This window comes from Sebastes umbrosus, chromosome 19 (assembly GCF_015220745.1).
Source record: "Sebastes umbrosus isolate fSebUmb1 chromosome 19, fSebUmb1.pri, whole genome shotgun sequence".
NCBI classification, from domain to species: Eukaryota; Metazoa; Chordata; class Actinopteri; order Perciformes; family Sebastidae; genus Sebastes; species Sebastes umbrosus.
The window spans coordinates 7198073-7220850 of NC_051287.1; the positions used below are offsets into that span (position 1 = coordinate 7198073).

The following is a 22778-nucleotide window of genomic DNA, read 5'->3' on the forward strand; positions in this document are numbered from 1 at the left end:
ATGTCAGAGCTATGCTTCCGCCATTTTGGACTGAAAGCGACTACCGGAGGCCAGTAAAACGTCCACCTACAAAGTGCCGTACAACAGTAAAACAAGATTATTTCTATTCTATTGTCGTATTTAATGTCTCTACTGAAATGGACTGTGTTGAACAATAAAAATATTCTAAATATGCATACCATTATAACTATTTACTTACTTATTTATTTATTAAACTTTTTGCTTGGCTACTTCACACAAGAGCATAAAGTGAGCGATGGACATAAATTGAAGTTAGAAAAAGTTAGAAACTTTTTCATGTCATGGACCTCCAGAATCGATGTACAACAGACCGCACTGACAATGGATTCATTAGGTTTTCTATTTTCATATGATACCAGTAATGCGTAATGCGTTAAAGAAATTTGTGTTTATCAAAGAAACATATTTTCGAACACAGTTGTTCATCTTTTGTTCTGATGATTTAAGCAGGAGAGTTTCATGTCCTTCCAAGCCTTGAAGTGCTTCCACTGTCAGTCACCTAACATTGTCTGTGAGAATATAAAGTCAACTTCACTTCACTCTAAATAACTCCTCCAACTTCGCAACACTATAAACAAGACACAATAAGTCAATCAGACAGCTTTGGAGTCGTTGGAAGGTGGAAGTTTCCACTTTTGAGCTGCATAGCTGTTTGATGAGTCGATCTCCGCCTTTAAAGGGCTTCTTATTTCGTGCCTTTCATCACTTCCTCTTCACACTCCAGCGCCCGCCTCTCTGGGGCAATAAAGATTTATTGAACTGAACTGATGGTTATTGCCTCAAAAAGAGTCTGTGAGAGTGCTCTGTTCAGCAGGTGTTATAAAAGTGTGTGTGTGACTTTGGCAGGTGTTTGAATGCACTGTGTGTGAGAGAGCTGGTTGTATAGTTGGTTATATATATGTGTGTCCTCCATCCTCTGTGTCAGTTATAACAAAAGGTGTGTGGGATGTCGAAACCAAGCACACCTGTCGGACACCACACCCCTCTCTCTCTCTCTCCTCCGTACCTGCTGCGCTCCCTCTGATTGGCGCGTTCAGGCGGGCCCTGATTGGCTGAGAACAGAGTAATAATCAAACAGAGAGAGAGAGAGAGACAGACAAACACAACTAGACAATCAGAGAGAGAGAGAGAACCATGCCATTAGTGTCCTCACAACAAGACGAAAACAAACCAGAGTGTTTTCTGAGGAGCTGCCGGTCAGAGCTGTAAGTGTGTGGAAATCTGTGTGTGTGGGTGTGTTTGCATAGTTTCACTGATGTGTTTTTAATGCATTTGTTATATGGGATTGATTTAGAGGTGTTTATAGGTGTATGTTTGAACTTCTGACTGAGCCAGGCTAGCTGTTTCCCCCCGCTTCCAGTCTTTATGCTGAGCTAGGCTAACCACATGTTGACTCTTACTCTGTATTTAACACACATGACATGAGATTGATATTGGTGTGTACGGCCCAAAATGTTGAGCTATTCCTTTAAAACAAATTTGTTTGTCGTGCTCGCAGATGGATGTGACACAAACTGATACGGGTGGGAAAAATTTGATTGATTTTTTTTACGATTTTGAAAATTGATTTTTTAATGCCAGAATCAATACATTTGCTTCATTTGAGTCTATGTGGAGGTAAAGGGAAGTTACCGCTTTTATTGTTGTAGTCTGAATAATGTGACGTCATATCGGTTCCCTAGCCGTCAACCAAAACAAACCGCAGTGAGCCGAAACGAGAAAGTAGAAAACGGCGGAGGATCCACGTGGATACGAACTGCACTATCACATTTTAAGGAAGTATGACTACGTCCGGTTTTCAAAATAAGGTGTAAATATACAAAATACATATATGGAAATAAGATTTAGTGGAAAATACCACTAAATTGTGAGGGGAATTTCTTGAAATAATGCATGACAATGACTGATATATTTGACTTCAGGACATCTCTGACTACATACATGCTGAAATCAAACATTCTTACTGTATTAATTTAGATATTTTCCAAAGTAAAAGTCCCTAGAAGTGTATGATTCAACTTTTTCCCATGGTTTAGAGTTTAAAAATTTGATAAAAATCACAATAAATCGTAATATCAAAAAGCAATAGTTGTAGAATTGCAATGCATATCGAATCAGCACCCGAGTATCGTGATAGTATTGAATTGGGAGATAGGTGTATCGTCCCAGTCCTACAAACTGATCCAACTGAGAGCAGCTTTGAAGGTAGTGAGCAGAGGAAGCCCGACTTAATGAACTTCCTTCGTGTGTGTGTGTGTGTTCCCGGGGTAGCATGTGTGTAGCGAGCGTGTCATGTTTTTTTGGTGCCTTCTTTTAATTGGTACCTGACACTGGTTGTCCTCATGAGTGAGGTAAGATTATCACCACTCACCTGTGCTCACCTGGGTGTGTTTGTGTTGAGTGTGTGTGGGCCAACTTTGTTGCCTATATTACTCCTGGCCTTGCATCTTGCAGCTGCTTTTCCACTGTTTTGTCCTCTAATCCCCAGTAAGCAGCAGTCTGCACTTCACTCACTGGTGTTACGTTACACATGAAGACTCTTTGTTTTCCTGGAGGCACAAGAAGGAAACAGAGAGGAGGCACCTGCTGCTCAGAGGGAAAGCATCATTTTTAGTGCTTTTCTGTATTGTATGTCAGAGCAGAGACTCACTGTTGGGTCCCATTCATTACAGAACGTATTCATACAGTGTATGTCTGTTCTTCCTTGAGATCTAAGGGACTGTCAGGGACGCAGGTATGAGCAGGTCTATTTATTGGCAAATATTATCATTATATCAATAAAATCAATTTATATTAATATAACGGGGCGCCAAAATTATGTTGGTGCAGTAGCTCAAAACGCATTAAAATGGTTATCTAAAAAAATGTGTAATTATATGACTTAATTTACATTCAGTAAACTTGTGGGGCACCAACCGTCCTAACAAAGAGAACATGACAGCCAATTAGTCTCTTAGAATAGTATACTAAACTATCAATTTGGAACAATGATTAATAATAAAATTAATAACTATAACTAAAAAGCACTATATCACTAGCTAGTAGGCGGCAGCATCCTCTCTGACGCTGAATTCACACCAGGCAGTGCCAGGCAACATTTGACCTGATGATTGTCCATCCAGTAGTTGTTGAGATATTTCAGTCTGGACCAAAGTGGTGGACCGACCACAGACTGATATGCCAATGTAGCATCTGTAGCATCTGCTTCACATGTAAACAAACATCAGGATTCAGAAGCTGTGGTTGATTACACTACTAGAAATCCTCAGTCATAATTGAATGGAAGGCAGTATCTGGTGAGAGTTGTCTCGTCCATATTAATGATACCACCACCATAATGTAGTTACAGTATATATATTTCAGACTGGTTGTGTTTGTCCTGTCAGTGTTCTCGTCAGTCAGTATTTTGTCGAGCAGGTTTGGCGGCTGTCTTCTCTTGTTGTACACTGGTCTTAGTATTTGCATATGCTTTGCTTTGTTTTGTTTGTGTGACTCAGACAGAATGTAAAGCCGTCCATGTGTCCTGGCAAAGATTTGGCTAAAACCACCGAGAATAATCACTCCACAGGATAGTAAAATATTTTTTTTCCGGAATGTACAGCATGATCCTTTAATTAAGTATATATATTTTTTGAGTTTGTGGACACAAAACAGTGGTACAATCACACAAAAAATGGGTGATTCTATCTATCTATCTTTATGGGTAACACTTCATTTTACAGGTCTGCAAATTTCATGGTAATAAGGTGATAATTAGCAAGCAAGAAATTTCTTTGGAATTACTGCCAAATTACCCCAATATTTTATTTATAAACATTATTTAATAATTACGTTCCGCTATTTCCCAATAGCTGGTAATTTAATTAATACATTTCCAGGAAAAGAATACAAAGTTAATTGATATGCTTTATATCCATGTCTGCTGGTAAATAGATAATAATTAGAAAGTAACTTCTTTGAAATTTCTTTTAAAAAATTCCCTGAATCATTACATTAGCTACCAGGTTACATTTGTGTAGACAATAAGTCACACAATGGTGAGATTTGTGCCTGATCAGAAATGTCTTCTATTAGTTTTCCATCTCCAATGAAGAGCAGCGCACAGCCGCTTCTCAAGCCTAAGGGCCCTATTTTAACCATTATATGCTATTTTAGTATATAATTATTAAATGATGTTTATAATAAAGTAATTTTCGATACATTTTGGTGTAATTTGGCAGTTTACCAATAAAGATAGATGGAATCATTTCCAAAATTCACGACATGTTTTTTATCTAACGAAATATTCAGCTTCACTCCATATTTGTTGGTGTTTAGCCTTTCAAAAACAAAATTTTCACAGCGTTCAAAAAACTGTTTGCTCTCCCACTTGCCGCACAAAAAGGGAGTGTTAATGGGAAGTATGACATCAATCTATCAGAACCATAAATTATATTTATTTAACAACAATAACAGAAAATCTATTCCAGCTAAAACACTATTACAGTAAATTAATTAAGTCCTTACAAACATCTGCCTTCACTTGGCCAATCTGTCATCACTTTATTTATGTTGACGAAACTGACGAGTTATAATCATTAAAGAAATTTGATTTAATAAAAACAAGACTAACTCAATACAATAACACACTGAATCAGCTCATTCAAATTTAGTTAATTGAATTAAACTACTCCGTTGACTGTGGAAGCATGTGAGAAGTTCTCTTCAAGAAGTCAAGGTAACACAGGGTGAGTCTAGTTGAGTAACAAACGAATGCCTTTAAAGGGTTCATCATAGGCCACTGTACAACAGTTTATAATAAGCTCACACAGGATTGTGCAACTCTAGATAATTATCACAGAGGCAACTATTTTTAGTCGCAACAAAATGCAGAGGTTGAGCCAGGTTAAACTTTTTGCGCTGGCCGACCCTGCGTTGTTTTGCTGGGCCTGTGTTGGCTCTCCGTTACGCTGCCGGAACAGCTCAATTCAAATGAATGAAAGGGCTCGCACTCGGCGTTCAACTTCAGTCATGTTCTTCTAAATTCTACTTTTCAACTGACATTATTGTTAAATTGACTTTTCAAATAGGAATAAGAACATTGTATCTGCAGGGAACCGAGAGAGTTAAAGAGTTGAACGGAGGCGAGAGCAGGAGATGAGTCATGAAGTCAAAATGTTATGAGGAGTGTTGGGAGGTCACGCAGCGTAGCAGCAGCACAGTAATCGGCAGCGTGTCACAGTGTGTATGATATTATGGCTGTTGGTTACAATAACAGTGATCTCTGCGATAGCAGAAGTATTTGTTCCAGCTGTTGTCAAGGTGCTATGACTGTTAACGTCCTTAGATTTGGCTATGATGTTGATGATGTGAGGGCTGAAGCTCACTCTGCTATTTCCATCACCAGCAGTTGCTCCAGTAACTTTAATGGTTGCACTAATGATTAACTTTCAACACATACTCACTTACATCTCGTCAAATGCCGCCGCTTGGTCAGTGCCCCTCGGCATCGGAGACCGACGCACGGGGTGCCCCTCTTGCGTTACTTTTGGACGGACCAGGAATGACGTGTCAATATACGCTTGTTACATGCATAGTGTCCTTTCAAAATAAAACTTCCGTTTTCACAGGAAGTTAGGTTTAGGCAACACAACCACTTAGGTAGGGTTAGGAAACGAGCATCATTGACGTTAACTTCACTGACTAGCGACTCACGGGACTCACAGGACTCACGATACTAACAACTCACGTGACTAACGACTCACGTGAGTAATGGGACAGACGATACTAACAACTCACGATACCAACGACTCATGTGACTAACAACTCACGTGACTAACGGGACAGACGATACCGACGAGTTACGTGACTAAAGACTAATGTGACAAAATAACTCTTAATTACTTTTAGTTTCATACGGTTGACAGACTGGTTGACAGTCTTGTGCTTGTTTGCACTTTCTCCGACCGTTGAATAACACCACGGGTTGGGTTAACATTGGAGTTAGTTGAAAGCCTGGATCGTCACATACTGTCGCTAAAGGGTGCCTCCGTGCGTCGGTTTCCGATGCCCAGGGGCGCTGACCAAATGGCTGTATTTGACGAGTTGGGAGTGAGACTGGGTTGTAACTGGTGGAGTTCATGTTGTTGGTTTTTTATTAATCTTTTTTCATTCAAGTTTCTTAATGAACAAATAAAAAATGTAAATAAAAACAGGAGGGTTGAAATTGGAAATGTACTCAGAGACAAACGGAGGCCAAGAGGAATTAGAACACTGGAAGTTTTAATCACAGAAGTGTAGTTGTCTGTAGGTGTCCCCCTCCGTCTCTCTCTCTCTCTCTCTCTCTCTCTCTCTCTCTCTCTTTGTCTTCTTCTATTCATCTCCAGTGACTCTCTGTCTTTGTGCTCTTTTGTTGTCGGTTGACGTAATCGAGCTTAATGAATGTTTGAGTTTCTCTGCTGAAAAAAAGAAGAGGAAGAAGTCATTACAGGGATGAACCGCCACAAAACCCGTCTCCCAGGCAACTGCCCTATGTGCGTGTCTGTGTGTGTGTGTGTGTCGACAACGTTGTGGGGACACAGACATGTTCACACAATGACTTTGTCGGGACTCATCTGTCAACCCTAACGTTACCGGTACTAGACCATTCTGCAGCCTCCAGGGAATAACTGTACTGTAGGTGTAAATGGAAGTGATCTCAAAATATATCTTTTGAAGTCAAACTCTGGTGTGGACTAAACAACCAGACCGAGACCACTTGAAAAGGTGGGTCTCTGTAACTATTTATCTATCTATCTCCCCATAATATTGCAGCACAAGATACCTGTTTTTACCCGTTCGCCTTTATTTACGAGCTCCTGATTGCAGTCTTGACTCTTTGTGACACCAGAGAAGATAAAAACACACATAAGGTTCATTAAAGTGCAGCTTGACTCACTGTCAGTCAGCAGAATTTGAATTTGGTTTGTTTGTGGGGTTAAGGCTGGTTTATACTTCTGCGTTGAATCTACAGCGTAGATGCGTACCCTACGACAACTACATGGTGTGACAACGCAGACCGCAACAACTTTGATTGATCAGCTTGGTAGCATCGCATTTCATCCTACGACAAGCACAGAAAATTCACCCTCCTTCTGCCTCAGTTGGTTCAATGGTGGTACACACCATCTCCTCCGACGCCTTCTCTCTTTTCTGCGTTGCAGTGATTTCAGTAAAAGCAACAGTTGCCCAATTAGGGTTGTCAAAGTTAACGCGATAATAACATGATAATGCATTAACGCAACTTGCAATTTTTAGTTTGTAGCGGGTTCAGTTTTAAAGCTAGAGTGAAGACACTGGCATCATGTGAAACTAGAAAACCTAAGGACTCCATTGGTACCATTGGTAACCATTGGTAACCATCGGTAACCATGCCAAACTAGCTTGTTGTGAAGGAGGCTAAATAAAGCTCCAAACCTAATGAATTACTAAATTGTGGCGAGGAAAAAATGGCATTTTTCAAAAGGGTCCCTTGACCTCTGACCTCAAGATATGAGAATGAAAATGGGTTCTATGGGTACCCACGAGTCTCCCCTTTACAGACATGCCCACTTTATGATAATCACATGCAGTTTGGGGCAAGTTATAGTCAAGTCAGCTCAGAGTATATATATATATACATATTTATATATAGATATGCATATATATAGGCAAACAGCACGACAGGCAAAAGATAGAGAGAGAGCATTGTGTGTGTGTGTGTGTGTGTGATAGTGCGTGTGCATGTGCGTGTGTGTGTGTGTGTAATGAGATGGGTAAGTGGAATGTGTTCCTCCTGTTGAGGTGACTTCAGGGTGTTGTAGCTGCCACGCATTCCTCTGACCAGCTCGACAGGTTTCCCTGTAATGGGCCTTTATCTGTGCACCTGTGTGTGTGGGGAAGTCCATTCTGAATACTCATCAGTGGAATGTGCTCAGTTAATAATATAAGTCTGGGTGTGTTGCTCTCTCTCTGTGTGTGTTTTGATAAGTTGTGTGTTGTCCTCTGTATTCATACCTCTGTTTGAAAGGATTATTGATTCAAATGTCTCTGCTGGGTGGAGGGAGGAAACAGCGCTGAGAGATGGATATTACTACTGCACTACTACTATTAATATGGCTGCACGATTATGGCCAAAATGATAATCACGATTATTTATCATGATTATTCTTTGATTTTAGCGACAACATATTTTTTATTGCACTTACACATTTGAATAAAGAGAGCACTGTTTTCACTTCCATGCTACATTCCTGCTAATGTACATTTAGGGTTGCACGATGTTGGAAAAAAATTATATTGCAATATTTTTTTTTCTCCTATATATATTCCAATATGAAAATATACAGGAATATTCACCATACCCTTTTGTTAGCGACATTTTAAAGTTAAATGCTTCAATCTGGTGCACTTTGAGAGCAAAATTAGCAACATTAAGAGGCTAGATAAACAATTTTATGTTCTCAACTTAATCATAAACACATTGGTTGTATAGATAATATCTATACCCTAAAGTGAAGCCAAAACATCTCGATCGTTTAGGAAGCGCTTGATTTGATATGCTGCAGCGTTTTCTATGAGCAGAACGTACATTTTAAACGTAAATATCGAAGGCGATCATGTTCATTTTATTGTGGGAAGTCAAAATCGTGATTGCAATTAATATTCGATTAATTATGCAGCCCTAACTACTAGTACTTATACTACTTTATCGCTGCAGTCAGGACCAAATCACTGCACCACAGCTTCTGAATTCATGTCCAAGATGTATTCACATTTTTAAACTGAATTGATTCAAATTCCTGAATTTATCCAACGAGCTCTAAAAATAGGAACTTCTTGCTTCACCCCTCATTAGCCACAAGCTCTCTGATTGGTTGTTGATGCTAACAAGATCAATGTATCAACCTAAATGGTGACGATATGTCAATGTTGTGGTTCACATCTTGTTTCAGCTGCCCCCCCAAGTGGCCTAAAAGAAACAGTTATTGCAGATTTAAGTACAGATATGTTTGGTTAACTGAGTTAACGTGTTTATCCGTGTGTGTGTGTGTAGACAGGTGATTCACAGGCTCACATACTTAAATAGAGAGTAATGGACTTCTCTCTTTGTTCGAATAACAAAAGAGCTCAAAAGAGTATTTCTACTTCCAGGATCCTGTGATCTCTGAACTTTGACCTCTTCACTGTTGTTGATACCACGGTTGACCTTTTAAACTGCAGCGTAATTTATCACGCTCCGTAGGCTACTGTGGTGAACATTATTTGATAAATGACTAAATTATAGGGGTGTAACGGTACACAGAAATCACGACTTGGCTCATACCCCGGTTTAGGAGTCACAGTTCAGTACAGTGGGGAAAGAAACAACAACAACAAATGCATAAGGATATAGATTTATTTTCATCCTTTTCTGCTTCTCTCCCTCAGGGAGTTTGATCCAGGATACATCAAGGAGTTTGGTACTTCACCTCCCTCCCTCCCTGCTCTTCCTCCTCCTCCTCCTTCTCCTCCTCCTCCTCCTCCACCTCCACCACCACCACAACAACAAACACCACCGTTATCCCACCACAGCAGACGATGTTCAGCAGGAGCAGTCCAACTACGCATCAAGAACAGGTAGGAGAGAGCTGAGACCCTCCATCAATTGGCTGCTTTGCTAAACCCCTCCCTCAAACAGTTATCCAATCATTTCTTACAACTTTAACTAAGTCGGTCTGACAAGCTTTAGATTTCTCCACAAGTTGAAGCGGTGGGCTTTAGTAGGAGAGATACTCTGTATATAAAGACTTTGAGCATGTGAAAGACTCTGTTCAGACCACAGAAAACTCCTCAGAGTTCAGTGTCGCTGACTGGGACTTCCTGTCTGGTAGATGATAACAGTTCCTTCCAGTATCGATAAATTCTCTTTATTTTTCTAACCGTGTTGGATGGGTCAAACAGGAAGCGAAGTCAAAAAAGTGACATGTTTACTGCTGGGGCAGCTGAAAAGGTCGTCACCCCCGGTGATAGGATGTCCTGTCTGTGCTTCCTTTTTTGTGTGTGTGTGCGTGTGTGTGTGAGGATTTATTAGAGTGTCCTGTTGTGTGTTTGTGACTCAAGGTTCAAACTCAGATCAACACGGAAACAAACAGTGTAACACTGAGTCTGCTCAGGTTGCTATGGTAACCGCCTCCTGTTTCCTTCATTAGGGCTCAGTCCAGCTGTTTGTTAGACCAATTCATGCATTTCATTAAAACCAATTACTTGCTCTATGTTAAACACCTGATGCTGAGTTTATATGGGGACACTCTATGCACCATTAATTGAACTTGCTGCCTGCCTTTTTTCTGATTTTGTTGCTGTTGAGTACATCTGAACATAATTTAAATAAACTAAAATATCATTAAAGGGACTGTATGTAACTTTTTACACGTGTAAATATTTTTCAATCATTGTAGCATAATCTAAAAAGTGAGACCTTCTACAAGTTTCCGGGTTTCCTCTCTCAGCCGTTAGACTGCTTTTAAGGTGAAAAATGCGGACTGTTTTCTCCGGGAAAATCCAACAGATGTGACGTCATGCACGCTTGGCTTGCAAGTGCCTTTATCATAGCTAACGTTCGGTTAGAAATAGAGTCCGCTAACGCCTGTCTTGAAAAAACAGGAATGTGACTGACGTCGTGGGGAAAACTAGTGTTGTGGGAGAATAGCAGAGGCAGTGCAGAGAGAGAGAGAGTGTGTGTGTGTGTGTGTGTGTGTGTGTGTGAGCAGCGGAGCAGAAGAGAGTTAGTTTAGCTCTGAGAAGTGGAAGTTGCAGTTTGTGCAGAAATAAATGCTGCAGCTCCTCAAGACCAACGGAGGTTTCCCGTGTCTTGTTTTCCTGCTGCTGAGTGGAGCGACGGGGGTTAACTCTGGAGCGAGTGACGTTATCGACTCCGGCCAAAACTCCGGTGTCTCCCCTGTGTCTTCTGACCACGGTCGGGAGGCTGAAGCAGGAAAAGTTAACACTAGGATCAACATCGATTCATGGAGGGACCTTCGTTTGGTAAGCTAATATTACTGCCAAGCAGGTGAAATATAGAGTGATATTGTGGTTTTAGCTGGCTTATGTTGATAACGTTAATCGACATGATGCCTGTCAGTCTTGTGTGTGTCGGTAGTGAGAGCGCGAGCAACAGGACGCTGACTGTCGTTGACTTAACAGCCACAGGTGTCACTGTTAACAAGCAATTTGTGATTCCTACACAGAGTCCCTTTAATTTATTTGCATTTCCACCTTTATTTGACAGATGACAGTGTAGAAATGGGAGGATATGACATGCAACAAAGGCTGGACATTGTTATTATGTGGCACACGCTGTAACCACTCAGTTTACAGAGCGCTGTGATAGGACGTTACAAGATTCTGTGATGGTGAACTAAGTGTGAATCACATGTTATGTTGTTGAGTGTGAACGTATGAGGCCTGTACATCTCTCTCTCTCTGTGTTGTGTGTATCAGCTCCGTCCATACAGACAAACAGTCTATAAATACTGAAACTCTGCTACAGCCAGTTTCATCCTAATATGGAGGTCAGGTCCTAGAAGTACTCTGTGTGTGTGTGTGTGTGTGTGTGTGTGTGTGTGTGTGTGTGTGTGTGTGTGTGTGTGTGTGTGTGTGTGTGTGTGTGTGCGTGTGTGTGTGTGTGTGTGTTTGTGCGGCCTCGGGAGGGTGCTAGTGTGACTACAGACATTCACTCTGGTTTGAGTTTTCTGGTTTCCCAGTTGCCCACTGTTATCATTAGCCTGAAGCCTGTAAGTAAAGAGTTGGCCTCTTTACTTTATAATTCCAAAACTCGTCAGTCCTTGTAACATTTCACAACATTGAAGTTTGAAAACAATACTCCTGGAAAAAACTCAAAGCTCCACATACTTGCCAACCCTTGAGAGCTTAAAAGAAGGGAGGATTTCAAAACCAAATTTGAGTTTCAGAGACTTTGTTTCCTGCATTCTGGTGACTTTAAAAGAGCGATAAATAACAAAATAGTAAGTTCACTGTTCACTTTTAATTTTACCTTTAACTCCCTGGAAAGAAAACTGAATATGTTGCCCCTCTGGTGTGAGCTTGACGTCTCAATCTCTGGCATAAACTAATATTCATCTGTTTTTATTTATTTTTGCTCCTGCTTGAGTATTTCGTTCTCTTAGTACTCTCCATTTCTCTCTCCATCTCTCACTCACTGAAGGTCCTTTCAGACACAACGACACAAAGCCACCACTGCGCTCTGAAACCTGTTATTTCCAATGGTTTGCGCCGCGCCACGCTTTTCTAGTAAAGCCCAACTTTGGGTGCTGGACGCTGTGGCAAGTGCAGCTTAAACATGAGCTGAAACTGCACTGTGTCGCGAGCGTAGACTGCTCTCTTCCGCCGGGAAACGACAGTTGGCGTAGCTCTATTGTCGTCCGGGTGGAAACAGTAGAGATTATACACACTGTTCAGTTCCTGAAACAGGCTAAGATAACAAAAAGGAAAAAAAAAAGGAGAGAAACACGGGAGAATTGTGACTCCGGGAGGAAACCGGGAGAGGGCGATGAAAAACGGGAGTCTCCCGGGAAAATGGGGAGGGTTGGCAAGTGTGTATATTACACAATACTTTGATTTTGGAAGGGTGACTGAGCAGTTTAAAGTTAGTTCTCTGCTGAAGTGTCTTTGAGCAACACCATGTAGTTGCAGGTGATTGTAACAACAGCGTCATTAAAATGTACTCTACAGTCACATAAACAGGCAGAATGACTCTATTCTTCCACAATCCCCTGGGCTCTGGGTGGTTATCAGATACCACTGAGGAGGAGAGGAGGGGGGTAGAGCGGGGGGCAATGCTTGTCTCTTATTGGTCCAAAAACAGGAAGTGGGCCATCAGAGCCCCATGAGGCTGGGTGTTAATACGGAGAGGACGGACAAACTGACTTATAAACACACACGGTCTCTTTCTCTGACTCCTTCTTTCCTTTCCTTTTCTTCTTTTTTTGTCCCTTTTTTCTTTCTCTCTTTTCCTTCTTTCCTTTCCTACGTTGCTCCTCTTTTTCCTTCCTGTCATCCCTGTTCCATCTCATCACTTCTCCTTCGTTCCTGTCCTTTCCTGTCTCTCTTTTCCCTTCTATTCCTTTCCTCTTCCTCCTGTTTCTCTTCCTCCATTCCCCTCCCCTCCGGTCCTCTCCTCTCCTCCTTCCTTTTCAGATGTTTCTTTAGTTGAATCACCACATTTTTCTAAAACGACATCACGTAATTGCACAAAACACACGCGTAATACAAACAAACTCCCTCACACACACACACACACACACGCACACACACACAGTGCAGTCTCTAGTGTTAGTCCCTGTATTAACAGACCTGTCATTAACTTTGTGAATCATACTAGTGTCCGATCCTGTGTATTGTGTTCTGGTGATGGGCGGGACTACGCTGTTGTTTACCTTTAATGTGGTCAGATTAACCCAATGGTTAGGCTAGTTTCACCTGTTGCACTGTTGCTATGGTTACCTGCAGTTTAATATACCTTGAGCTCTGCTTTAGATCTGTGGTTAAACTGTTGAATAGATTTTGATTTACTGTATAAAGTATAAACATACACCGGTGAGCAAGATTCTCTGTGGTTCATGGTTAATGTAGTCTAGTGAGTGTCTGCATATTTTGGATGTCATTTGATGATGGTCTCAGGGGTCCTTGAAGAGTTTCCAGGGTTTATTGATGTGGTTCAGGAAGTCCTTTAGGATGTTCCAGTGTTCCATAGTTATCAGTACACAGTAAAATGTGCCAAAAGTTGGGTTAGTGTTGTTATGACAGCCCAGTATTCATAATAAATTATGTTTTGATCTGTCTCTAAAGGCCCAGACACACCAAGTCAGGACAGGACAGTTTGGGGCCGTCAGTGAGCGTCCGTCGGCCTAGTTTTTGGCGGTGTGTCCCGCACCATCGGCTCTAGTCTGCCCGTGTCTGTGTTCTTTTGGCTGATTCAGCATGTTGAATCGGCAGCAGAGCCATTCATTGACAGAAATCACTCTGATTGGCTGTTCAGCTTAAACGAATCAATGCACGAGAAGAGAAACGGAAGTGAGGAAAGCAAGGCAACGAGTAAAGTCAAGACGGCAAACACAGAAGGTCTCTTCTCATTTTTCATCTTCATCTCATCTCATCCTTCCAATACACAGATATTTTCACGACAGACATCTGGAATGAATCTAAGTGGTGAGTGAGAGTGGTGTGAAAATGGTCGGCAAACGGCGCTTTGTTTCATGTACTTATCATAACAACGGCTTGTATATCCGCAGTCCTCAGTCTTCCGGTTTCCCTTTTTGAATGACGAATACAGACCACCGCCACCTGCTGGTATGGAAGGTTATTTCCTCTCAAGCAGGCGCAGGACGTGCATACAGTAGTCGGCCGTTGGCTGTAGTCTTTGCGGTGGGTTCGAGTGCAGTTTTTTGGCCAAGACAAAGGCGACGTGAGGCGACACAGGGATTGGCCTTCGTCTTGCTTTAAGCCCTGCAGTATCAGACTGTACTGTCATGAATCTACCCGGCCTCATGACAGGCGATACCATTCTGAGCCCTGACCTAACACACCTTTATCTGCCTTTGAATCTTATACTCACCCAAGCAAAGTGCAGATAGTTGGCAGCTTGACCTGGCTTTATATCTACATTTTATCTGCTCAGGTTAAACAACAGTGACTTCATCTGAATACCACTCAGTTGTCAGACCAACTTCACTGTATAACTTGTTCCACTAGTTTTATCAATGGCCACTAATTAGCAAACCCTCTGGTATGAGAAACCTTTCTGGAATGATGTCCCTTGACCTGTCTCACCAAATAAAGGACAATTTGTCTGTGGGTATAAGAGTGCAGGCTACAAGTCTACAGGGTCATCATAGGGCTGTGTATTGGAAAGAATGTGGTGACGATATATTGCGATATAAGCAAGGCAATATATTGCGATTTTTTCAAATCTAATTTTAGGAAAACTGTCCTAGTATAAAGACACACCGCCATCAAATCTGAGTAAAAACGTCACTATATGAAATCTCTTTGAAATGTCTACTATGGGGACTAACATCATTACGCATGAATACAATTGGACCTGTTGGATTCACAAGAGTCTCAGCTTTACAGTGATACCCAATCTATGTAATTCAAGACTGTTTAGGGACCCTAGTATGCAGAAATATTCAAATACACCATTTTTAGAATAGGTGAAAATAACACATTTATACTGCTTGCAATTGATGTTTTTTGCCCAGAACCGCATATGATTATCATAAAGTGTGCATGTCTGTAAAGGGGAGACTCGTGGGTACCCATAGAACCCATTTTCATTCACATATCTTGAGGTCAGAGGTCAAGGGACCCTTTTGAAAATGGCCATAGACCAATGTCTTTGTACACGAATCAATGCATTAAATTTTGTGACTATGTCACAAACTGCTGTGCAACTGGGCTGGTACAGCGCATTCAGAATATGCATCTCTCCATTGGGGTTTTTACCACAGTTATGGTCAGCTCTGTGTGTACACACAAACCAACCAGCCACGGCTGAGGTAGAGAAAGATTATGCCCAAAAGAATAGTTCAAGTGTGTCCCCCGTATCCACTTTTGCCCACCTCTCTCTCTCTCTCTCTCTCTCTCTCTCTCTCTCTCTCCAATTTTGGTTTCCGAGCAGATCAAAGAGATTATTATTCTGGGCTGGAGGAACAGTTTCCCACGGCAATAGATAAGGTCTGTGTTCAGAGAGACACACCCTGCACACACACACACACACACACACACACGCACACACACACACACACACACACACACACTCACACACACACACACACACACACACAAACAGGGCAGTAAAGACAGTTTGAGCCAGACTGTGTCAATACAAACATTTCCTTTTTCTTAACGGTCCATAAAAATGTATATCAGCTTATAATTTCTACTTTCTACATGGCTCATACCTCCAATCAGATTCTGTTCTCAGTCCAATTTTTCAGTGTTTTGATCCAGATACAAAATAAAAATGACATTTATGAAACATTTTCTGTCATTAAAGTAACACATTTAGAGGACTGAGTGCGTTGTCTCTTAGTGGAATCTATTTTTCATGAGCTGTACGTTAACAAGCTTGATACCAATCCATCCACCGATCCGTTCTCATTCCCAGGGCGTAAATTACCGCCGGTTTGTCACGCCCATCGGCGTGTGATGCCGACGCACAATGCACCCTTTTTAGTGCCTGTATGAGCCGCACCGGCCTTTCAATTCACTACAATGTAAACCCATCTGGTCGAGGAGTGAGGTGACGTAGTATGAAGAGCAAAAGAGAGGTGGATGGGTCCAACAAACACAAGACTTTCATCCAGGAGACCACTGTTCGTGTCCCATGCCAAGTTTCGGTTTCACTTTACAATCAGCTGTTCGTTCGTGTCCTGTGTTCACAACGTTCAGTTTCACTTAACAAACGTAGTAGTTTTAAGCCCAACCATTCCTACTGGTCAGGGGATCACCAAAGCTGATTCGATTTATCATGTGGTCAACATTGATATCTGGAGCAACTTTCATGACAATCTGTACAATAGTTGCCGAACCAAAAATGTCAACCTGCTGGTGGTGGTAGAGAAAAAAGTCAGGGGATCATCAAACTCTGGGAACAATGGATGTATCATTATCTATTTTTAAGTAACAACAACAATGTAATTAGTTACATTTGTAAAGTAACTTGAATACTGATCAGTGATTCCTAACTTTCGTCAATGCGTCTGCCCTGGTTTACTCCAATCCGTCTGGCAGTGATAATATAACAATCAATAATAATCAGTTCATTGTTCACTGTAGAAGCACATGCTGCATCATGAGACATCTTTCTGCCCACGGCTTCAAAATCAGCTCACTGTTTTCAACAACTCTCTCTCTCTCTCCATGTTTATGTATCCTCCCTCTTCTTCCTCCCTCCTCACCGTTCTGCTCTTGTTATTGCGTCCTCGTCACCTCCTCAGGTTATCCTCTGTTTTATTTTTATTTCATGGCACAGGAAAGACAATATTGTGGAGTTCCATGTCTCTCGCCATTTTTTTTTATCCTCCCCTTCCTCACCATTTCCTCTCTTTCTACCATCTCTCCATCAGTCTTCCAGTTGCTTCATTCCTCAGTATCTTCTCCCTAACGGCCCTTATCTCCCTCCATCCTCCCACCCTTTCTTGCTACTCCTTCTTTCTCACTATCTTGTACCTTACCTCCCTCTTTTCTCTCCTTCCTCCCCTCTCTCTCTCTCTTTCTCTCTTCTCAGTGTCTCTCGCTCACACACACCACATCAACAGCTACCATCCAGACCAAGCCAGGCTAAGGATGTTTACTTCATGCTTTTATCATACGGCCTAATGACGCTTAATTGCTTCATTTGCTTAACGAGCTCGGGGACGGGGACCAACGCAACGCGACTCAATCTGAGCAGACAGTCCCAGACTGGAACTGGAGCAAAGGGACAGATCAGAAGGTGGTAGAGACGAGATCGGTCGTGGCAAGTCTTTTTGAATTTTGATGGAGTAAATGAACGTCGAAACTCAGGAATAGGGTGGTTGCGTCAGTCTGGGTTGCAACGAAGACGGCTTTAGGTCCAAGTGGTGAAGGAGAATGAGTAGATTTCTAAGAGGACAAGTACTTTTGGAAGTGCTCTTGTACAGAAGAGAGCATGTAAGGGAACTGTTGAGTAGAGTTCTAGGTTTTCTTGGAGCTTTCTAGAAGGAAACACCAAACAAACAGCCCAGTGTTAAAGGGTGTGGAAATGGACCTTTCTGGGATTTTCTAAGAGAAGAGGAAACACTTAGACAAGAAGGTACAGCTAAGAAGAAAGCAGTAGAGTAGAAAGTAGAATAAAGTGGACTTTGAGTTGAAGCCATGGAGCTGCTGGAGGCGTTCTACCGCAGGAAGCTCCGGAAGAAGCAGAAGAAGGCTGAGCTGGGCCGGTCGGACGGGGCACTGTGTCGAGCGCCATCGGAGGCCAGCGTCAATGGCTTGGCGACCGGCCTCATCTCCAAAGTCCTCAGGTTCACCTCCAGGTAAAACAGGTCCTACGTTTAGTTTATTAGTCAGAAACACGGGAGAAGGAAACAGTGTGAGGTGCTTCCTGCTACTCAAAAATCGTCGGTGTTGATCAAACCGAATGTGGTAATCGTTGTTGCCTCACTTTAGTCCCAATTTTTTCATCATGACTCAACTCTAATTTGCCGGCCCTGTCTTACGTACCTATACAATGAAACCGTATCGTGAATTACGTTTCAAGGGAAGCCTATTTTGTCGCGGATTATGTTTGTTTTTGACGTATAACAAATACGTTTCTAAAGTAGTAGTCTGTGGAAGTCCACAATGAGGAGATCGGGGTGGTTGACTAAAACTCAACGTTCACTATGATTTTTTTTACTAAACCCAACCAAGTTGTTTTGTCGCCTAAACCTAACAAAGTAGTTTTGTTTTGTGTTTTGTTTAAATTTCGTAGTAATTTTAAGCCAAATCATGTTGTTTTTTTACTAAACCTAACCAAGTAGTTTTGTTGCCTAAACTTAACGAAGTAGTTTTGTTGTGTTTTTGTGGTCGTTTTGTTTCAGTTTCGTAGTAATTTTAAGCCAAACCATGATGTTTATTTTACTCAACCTAACCAAGTAGTTTTGTTGCGTTTTTATTATGGCTAGGAAGCTACACTAAGATTTAATGTGATGTTTGTTAACTTTTTTAAAACTAGCCCATGGGAAAAAGTTGAATCATACACTTCTAGGGGCATTTACTTTGGAAAATATCTAAATTGATGCAGTAAAAATGTTCGAAATCTGAAATTAACGAAGTAGTTTTGTTGCATTGTTACGGTGTTTTGTTTCAATTTCGTAGTAATCCTAAACCAAACTATGATGTTTATTTTACTAAACCTAACAAAGTAGTTTTGTTGCGTTTTTATGATGTTTTGTGTTAATTTGGTAGTAATCTTAAACCAAAACATGATGTTACTTTCACTAAACCTAGCCAAATAGTTTTGCTGCGTTTTTTGTTTTGTTTTGTTTCAATTTACAACGTTAACCATGCGTTTAAAACAGTGAGCGTAATCTGCGAGAAAATACGTTTCCCTCGATACGTGACGTAATTTAGAATGCAGTTTAGTTGTATGGGAACGTCATTTTGTAGGAGAAAGGGTTGAATTTGCACACTGAATATTCAGGACTTTAATAGCACAACCTGAAATTTGTACCTGATCCTCTGGTTCTTTTTTAACAAACTTTGAAACAGAAAGCCAATGATGCCATGACATTTGTGACATTTAGGACTTGATATCTATGTTTTGGACACAACCTTGGTGACTTGTGAATGCAGGGCCAAGACATGTATGTGTGCATTAGTGTGGTCCAGGTTTCAAAATTAGACTTGGATTTGAAACTCGAACCAAATCATACCATGCTGTACTCCAGCCAGTCCCCCTGAGAGCTAGTGGCGAGGGTGAATATCCGTACACGTGTTACAGAGATGATAACGCGTTGAGGTATTCCAGTCACGTCCCGTCATTACCCAGGGATCCTGGGGTTCACAGACATACAGGCTTTCATGTCTCTGTCTCCTACTTACTCAGATACAAATCTTTTCCTGTTTATCTGTGTGGATAAATACACAGCAGCAGAACATGTCAAATATGACGAGGATCAGTGGAAGATTATTGTAACCGATGTCTCTGTTATCATAACTGGTTAGATGACGCATTAAAAAATTATGTTGGTGATGTCATAAAGATTATCACTACAAACAAAAACACATCATTTTATCCCTGAAGTTACATCACCATGAAGAAATAATTACAAAAAAAAATGTAGTCCACTAACGGACCCCCTACTGATTACAATAAGAGGTCAGACAATGAACAGAGGTCGTAGGTCAGTTTGAATTCCTGTTGCTTCCAGTAGATTTGTACAGTGAAAAACTTTTTAAACCACGTCTGCAGCATAATTCACTTCTCTTGTGACCATTTGATGGTCAATACGTCAGTTCCACACATATTTTCACCAAAATATGGCTAAATAAAACTTTATGTTGCACGTGTTTGTCTTAGGGCAGTTTTACTTTTCATTTTCATTTTTGGTTTTTAATATCTGGTTGTAATATTTCCCCTGAAGGAGCCTGAAGTTAAAAGTATTTAGGCATTTTTTAAATTGTAAGGAAGGGAAAGGCAGCGATAGGTGAGTCAGATCTCTGTGGAATGAGGCCATGCAGCTGTGGTTGTGTTGTGTTGTGTTGTGTTACTGTGGGAGGACACAGCAGGACATTATTTATTAATGTTGAACTCGAAATGATCCGTTTTCTGGTTCCAGCTCTGATAATAAACTGCGTTCAGCGGTAGATTCCCTGCAGCAGTTTGAGACCTCTAATGGTTCTGGGAATGAAGATCTGTGCAGGGTGAAAGGAGACTAACATGATTTAAAACAGAACCCATGACTGTGGTGTGAGTGTTGGATGCTTTCTGTTAATCAAAAAGTCTTTCAAAAATTAAATGTACTTAATTTCTGTTTGTTGTTTTATGAAATAGTTTTGGGAAACACACTTATTAGCTTTCTTGCCTAAAGTCAGATACGGTAGCTGGTTAACAGCCAGTTAGTTTAGCTGCTGGCCAAAGTGCAACAGTGGAAATATGATTTTTACCTTTATAAATAATCTCTGATTAAATAAATCCTAACATTGTCTATTCAAATGCCTGTGGATGCATTATTCTGCTGTGGTTCAAGTATGAACAATATGGTCAATTGGAAAGATGAACATATGTCTGGTTTTCTCTCTTTGTATCCTGACATGACTGACTGCCTTCACCTCATCTTATAACATGGAATGGCATATTTCTTTACTCTAAGTAGTTGAAATATTTCTTTACCTTAATTAGTTGAAATATTTCTTTACTTTAATTAGTTAAAATATTTCTTTACTTTAATTAGTTAAAATATTTTCTTACTTTAATTGATTAAAATATTTCTTTACTTTAATTAGTTAAAATATTTATTTACTTTAATTAGTCACAATATTTCTTTACTTTAATTAGTTAAAATATTGCTTTACTTTATTAGTTAAAATATTTCTTTACTTTAATTAGTTAAAATATGTCTTTACTTTAATTAGTTAAAATATGTCTTTACTTTAATTAGTTGAAATATTTCTTTACTTTAATTAGTTAAAATATTTCTTTACTTTAATTTGTAAAAATATTTCTTTACTTCTTTTCTTTTCTTTACTAATATTTATTAGTTAAAATATTTCTTTACTTTAAAAAGTTGAAATATTTTTTTACTTTAATTAGTAATCACAAGATTTGTGACTGTATCTTCCACTGAAGCGTAAAAATGACTATTTGCCGTTTTTTTTTTCAATTTATGTGCCTGACGGATTTTTGACTATGACCAGTAACTTCCTGGAGTGTCCGCTGGTTGCCTTGCAACTGGAAGGTTTATTTTGTAACCTTTGGACAGAGCCAAGCTAGCTGTTTCCCCCCGATTCCAGTCCTCATGATATGAGAGTGGTATCAATCTGTTCGTCTAACTCAGCAAGAAAATGAATAAGAGTCGAGTCAAACAGGTCAAATACTGCACGTACACTAAACTCTCTCTTTGTATTTCAACCCCACAGACGCAGTGAGCCGGCGTCTCGTCCTCACTCGTGGCATTCGACGAAGCTCGGTGAAGGTCAGCGGCAGCCGGATCAGGGCGGGATGGAAACGATGAGCAGCGCCTGGCACCACAGCTACCACGACAGGTCAGTGTTCAATCTGCAGTGTATCTGCAGAGACCCTGCAGCCCTCTGCCTGGATTTTCTCTCTCCATCTTATTTTGCTGTGTTTAGGACATTTCTGGGCTTCAGTAAAGAGTGTTTGGGCCAATAACAGCGCGCAGGGTGTGCAAGCCCGTTCAGGTGGTCAAATACCGCTGCTTTTATAACGCCCCTCAACGTCTGATACCGAGGCACAAGTCCCCCTTTAGCTCTGTCAGATACAAAGTGGCCGTATTATTCACGGATGAGAACGTGTTGTGTGTTTTTATGTGCATGTGTTCCTGTGATCCCGCGGCTCCTCTGTCTCTCCTCCGCTGTGTGCAGTAGCATCGGTGTGTCAGTAGTTTGACCGAGAGTAGTGCCGAGACAGTTGACTGTCTGTCTGCGTGGTGTGTTTTGATTCTGAAGTGTCAAAATGTCAGTTTGTAACACCTCAAACCTCAAACTTTAACTTCCAAATTAAGACATTTGAAGACGGTGAAGAACTTTTTGGGAAACAAGGACATTTTTGAAACGTGATGAACTTTTATGGAAGAGGGGAAATCTTTGGAAAGCGAGGAACTCTTTTGGTAGAGAGGACATTTTTGGAAAGTGAGGGTGTTTTAGAAAGTGTTACTAGGGCAGGAATTTGTCAAGGTGACGGAAACCAAGATACGGATCAATGTGAGGAGCTGTTAGCTGTTATCTGTCTGTTATACGATGTGTGACCTTTGACTGTCTGTCTGCGTGGTGTGTGTTTGATTCTAAGGTGTCAAAATGTCGGTTTGTAACACTGACCTCAAACTTTAAATTCTTTACATAACTTCCAAATTAAGACATTTGAGACATAGGTTAGGGTTAGTTACATTATGGAGAGTTTTGTCCACGTTGTCTTGTAGTGTCAAGGGTTTTAGGATCCAAATCTGCTGTCTCAGACCAGTCAGAGCTCCTTCTGGATGATATGTCTGCAGACGTGATCATAATAAAAGTTTACA

General features: G+C 40.9%; 1 protein-coding gene across 5 annotated transcripts in view; it reads left to right on the forward strand.

The window, feature by feature from the left end:
- The window catches only part of shroom3 (shroom family member 3), a 54912-nt gene that overhangs the window by 12304 nt on the left and 19830 nt on the right, over window positions 1-22778 (forward strand). For 2 of the 5 annotated variants that reach the window (XM_037752826.1, XM_037752827.1), the window contains 2 exons: window positions 9448-9636; window positions 21664-21789. In XM_037752826.1, the coding sequence (XP_037608754.1) occupies window positions 9448-9636; window positions 21664-21789 (315 nt within the window). Of the gene's footprint in view, window positions 1-9447; window positions 9637-10983; window positions 11044-17336; window positions 18078-21663; window positions 21790-22778 lie in introns of those variants that run through there. The other 3 variants (XM_037752831.1, XM_037752829.1, XM_037752828.1) reach the window with 3 other exon arrangements.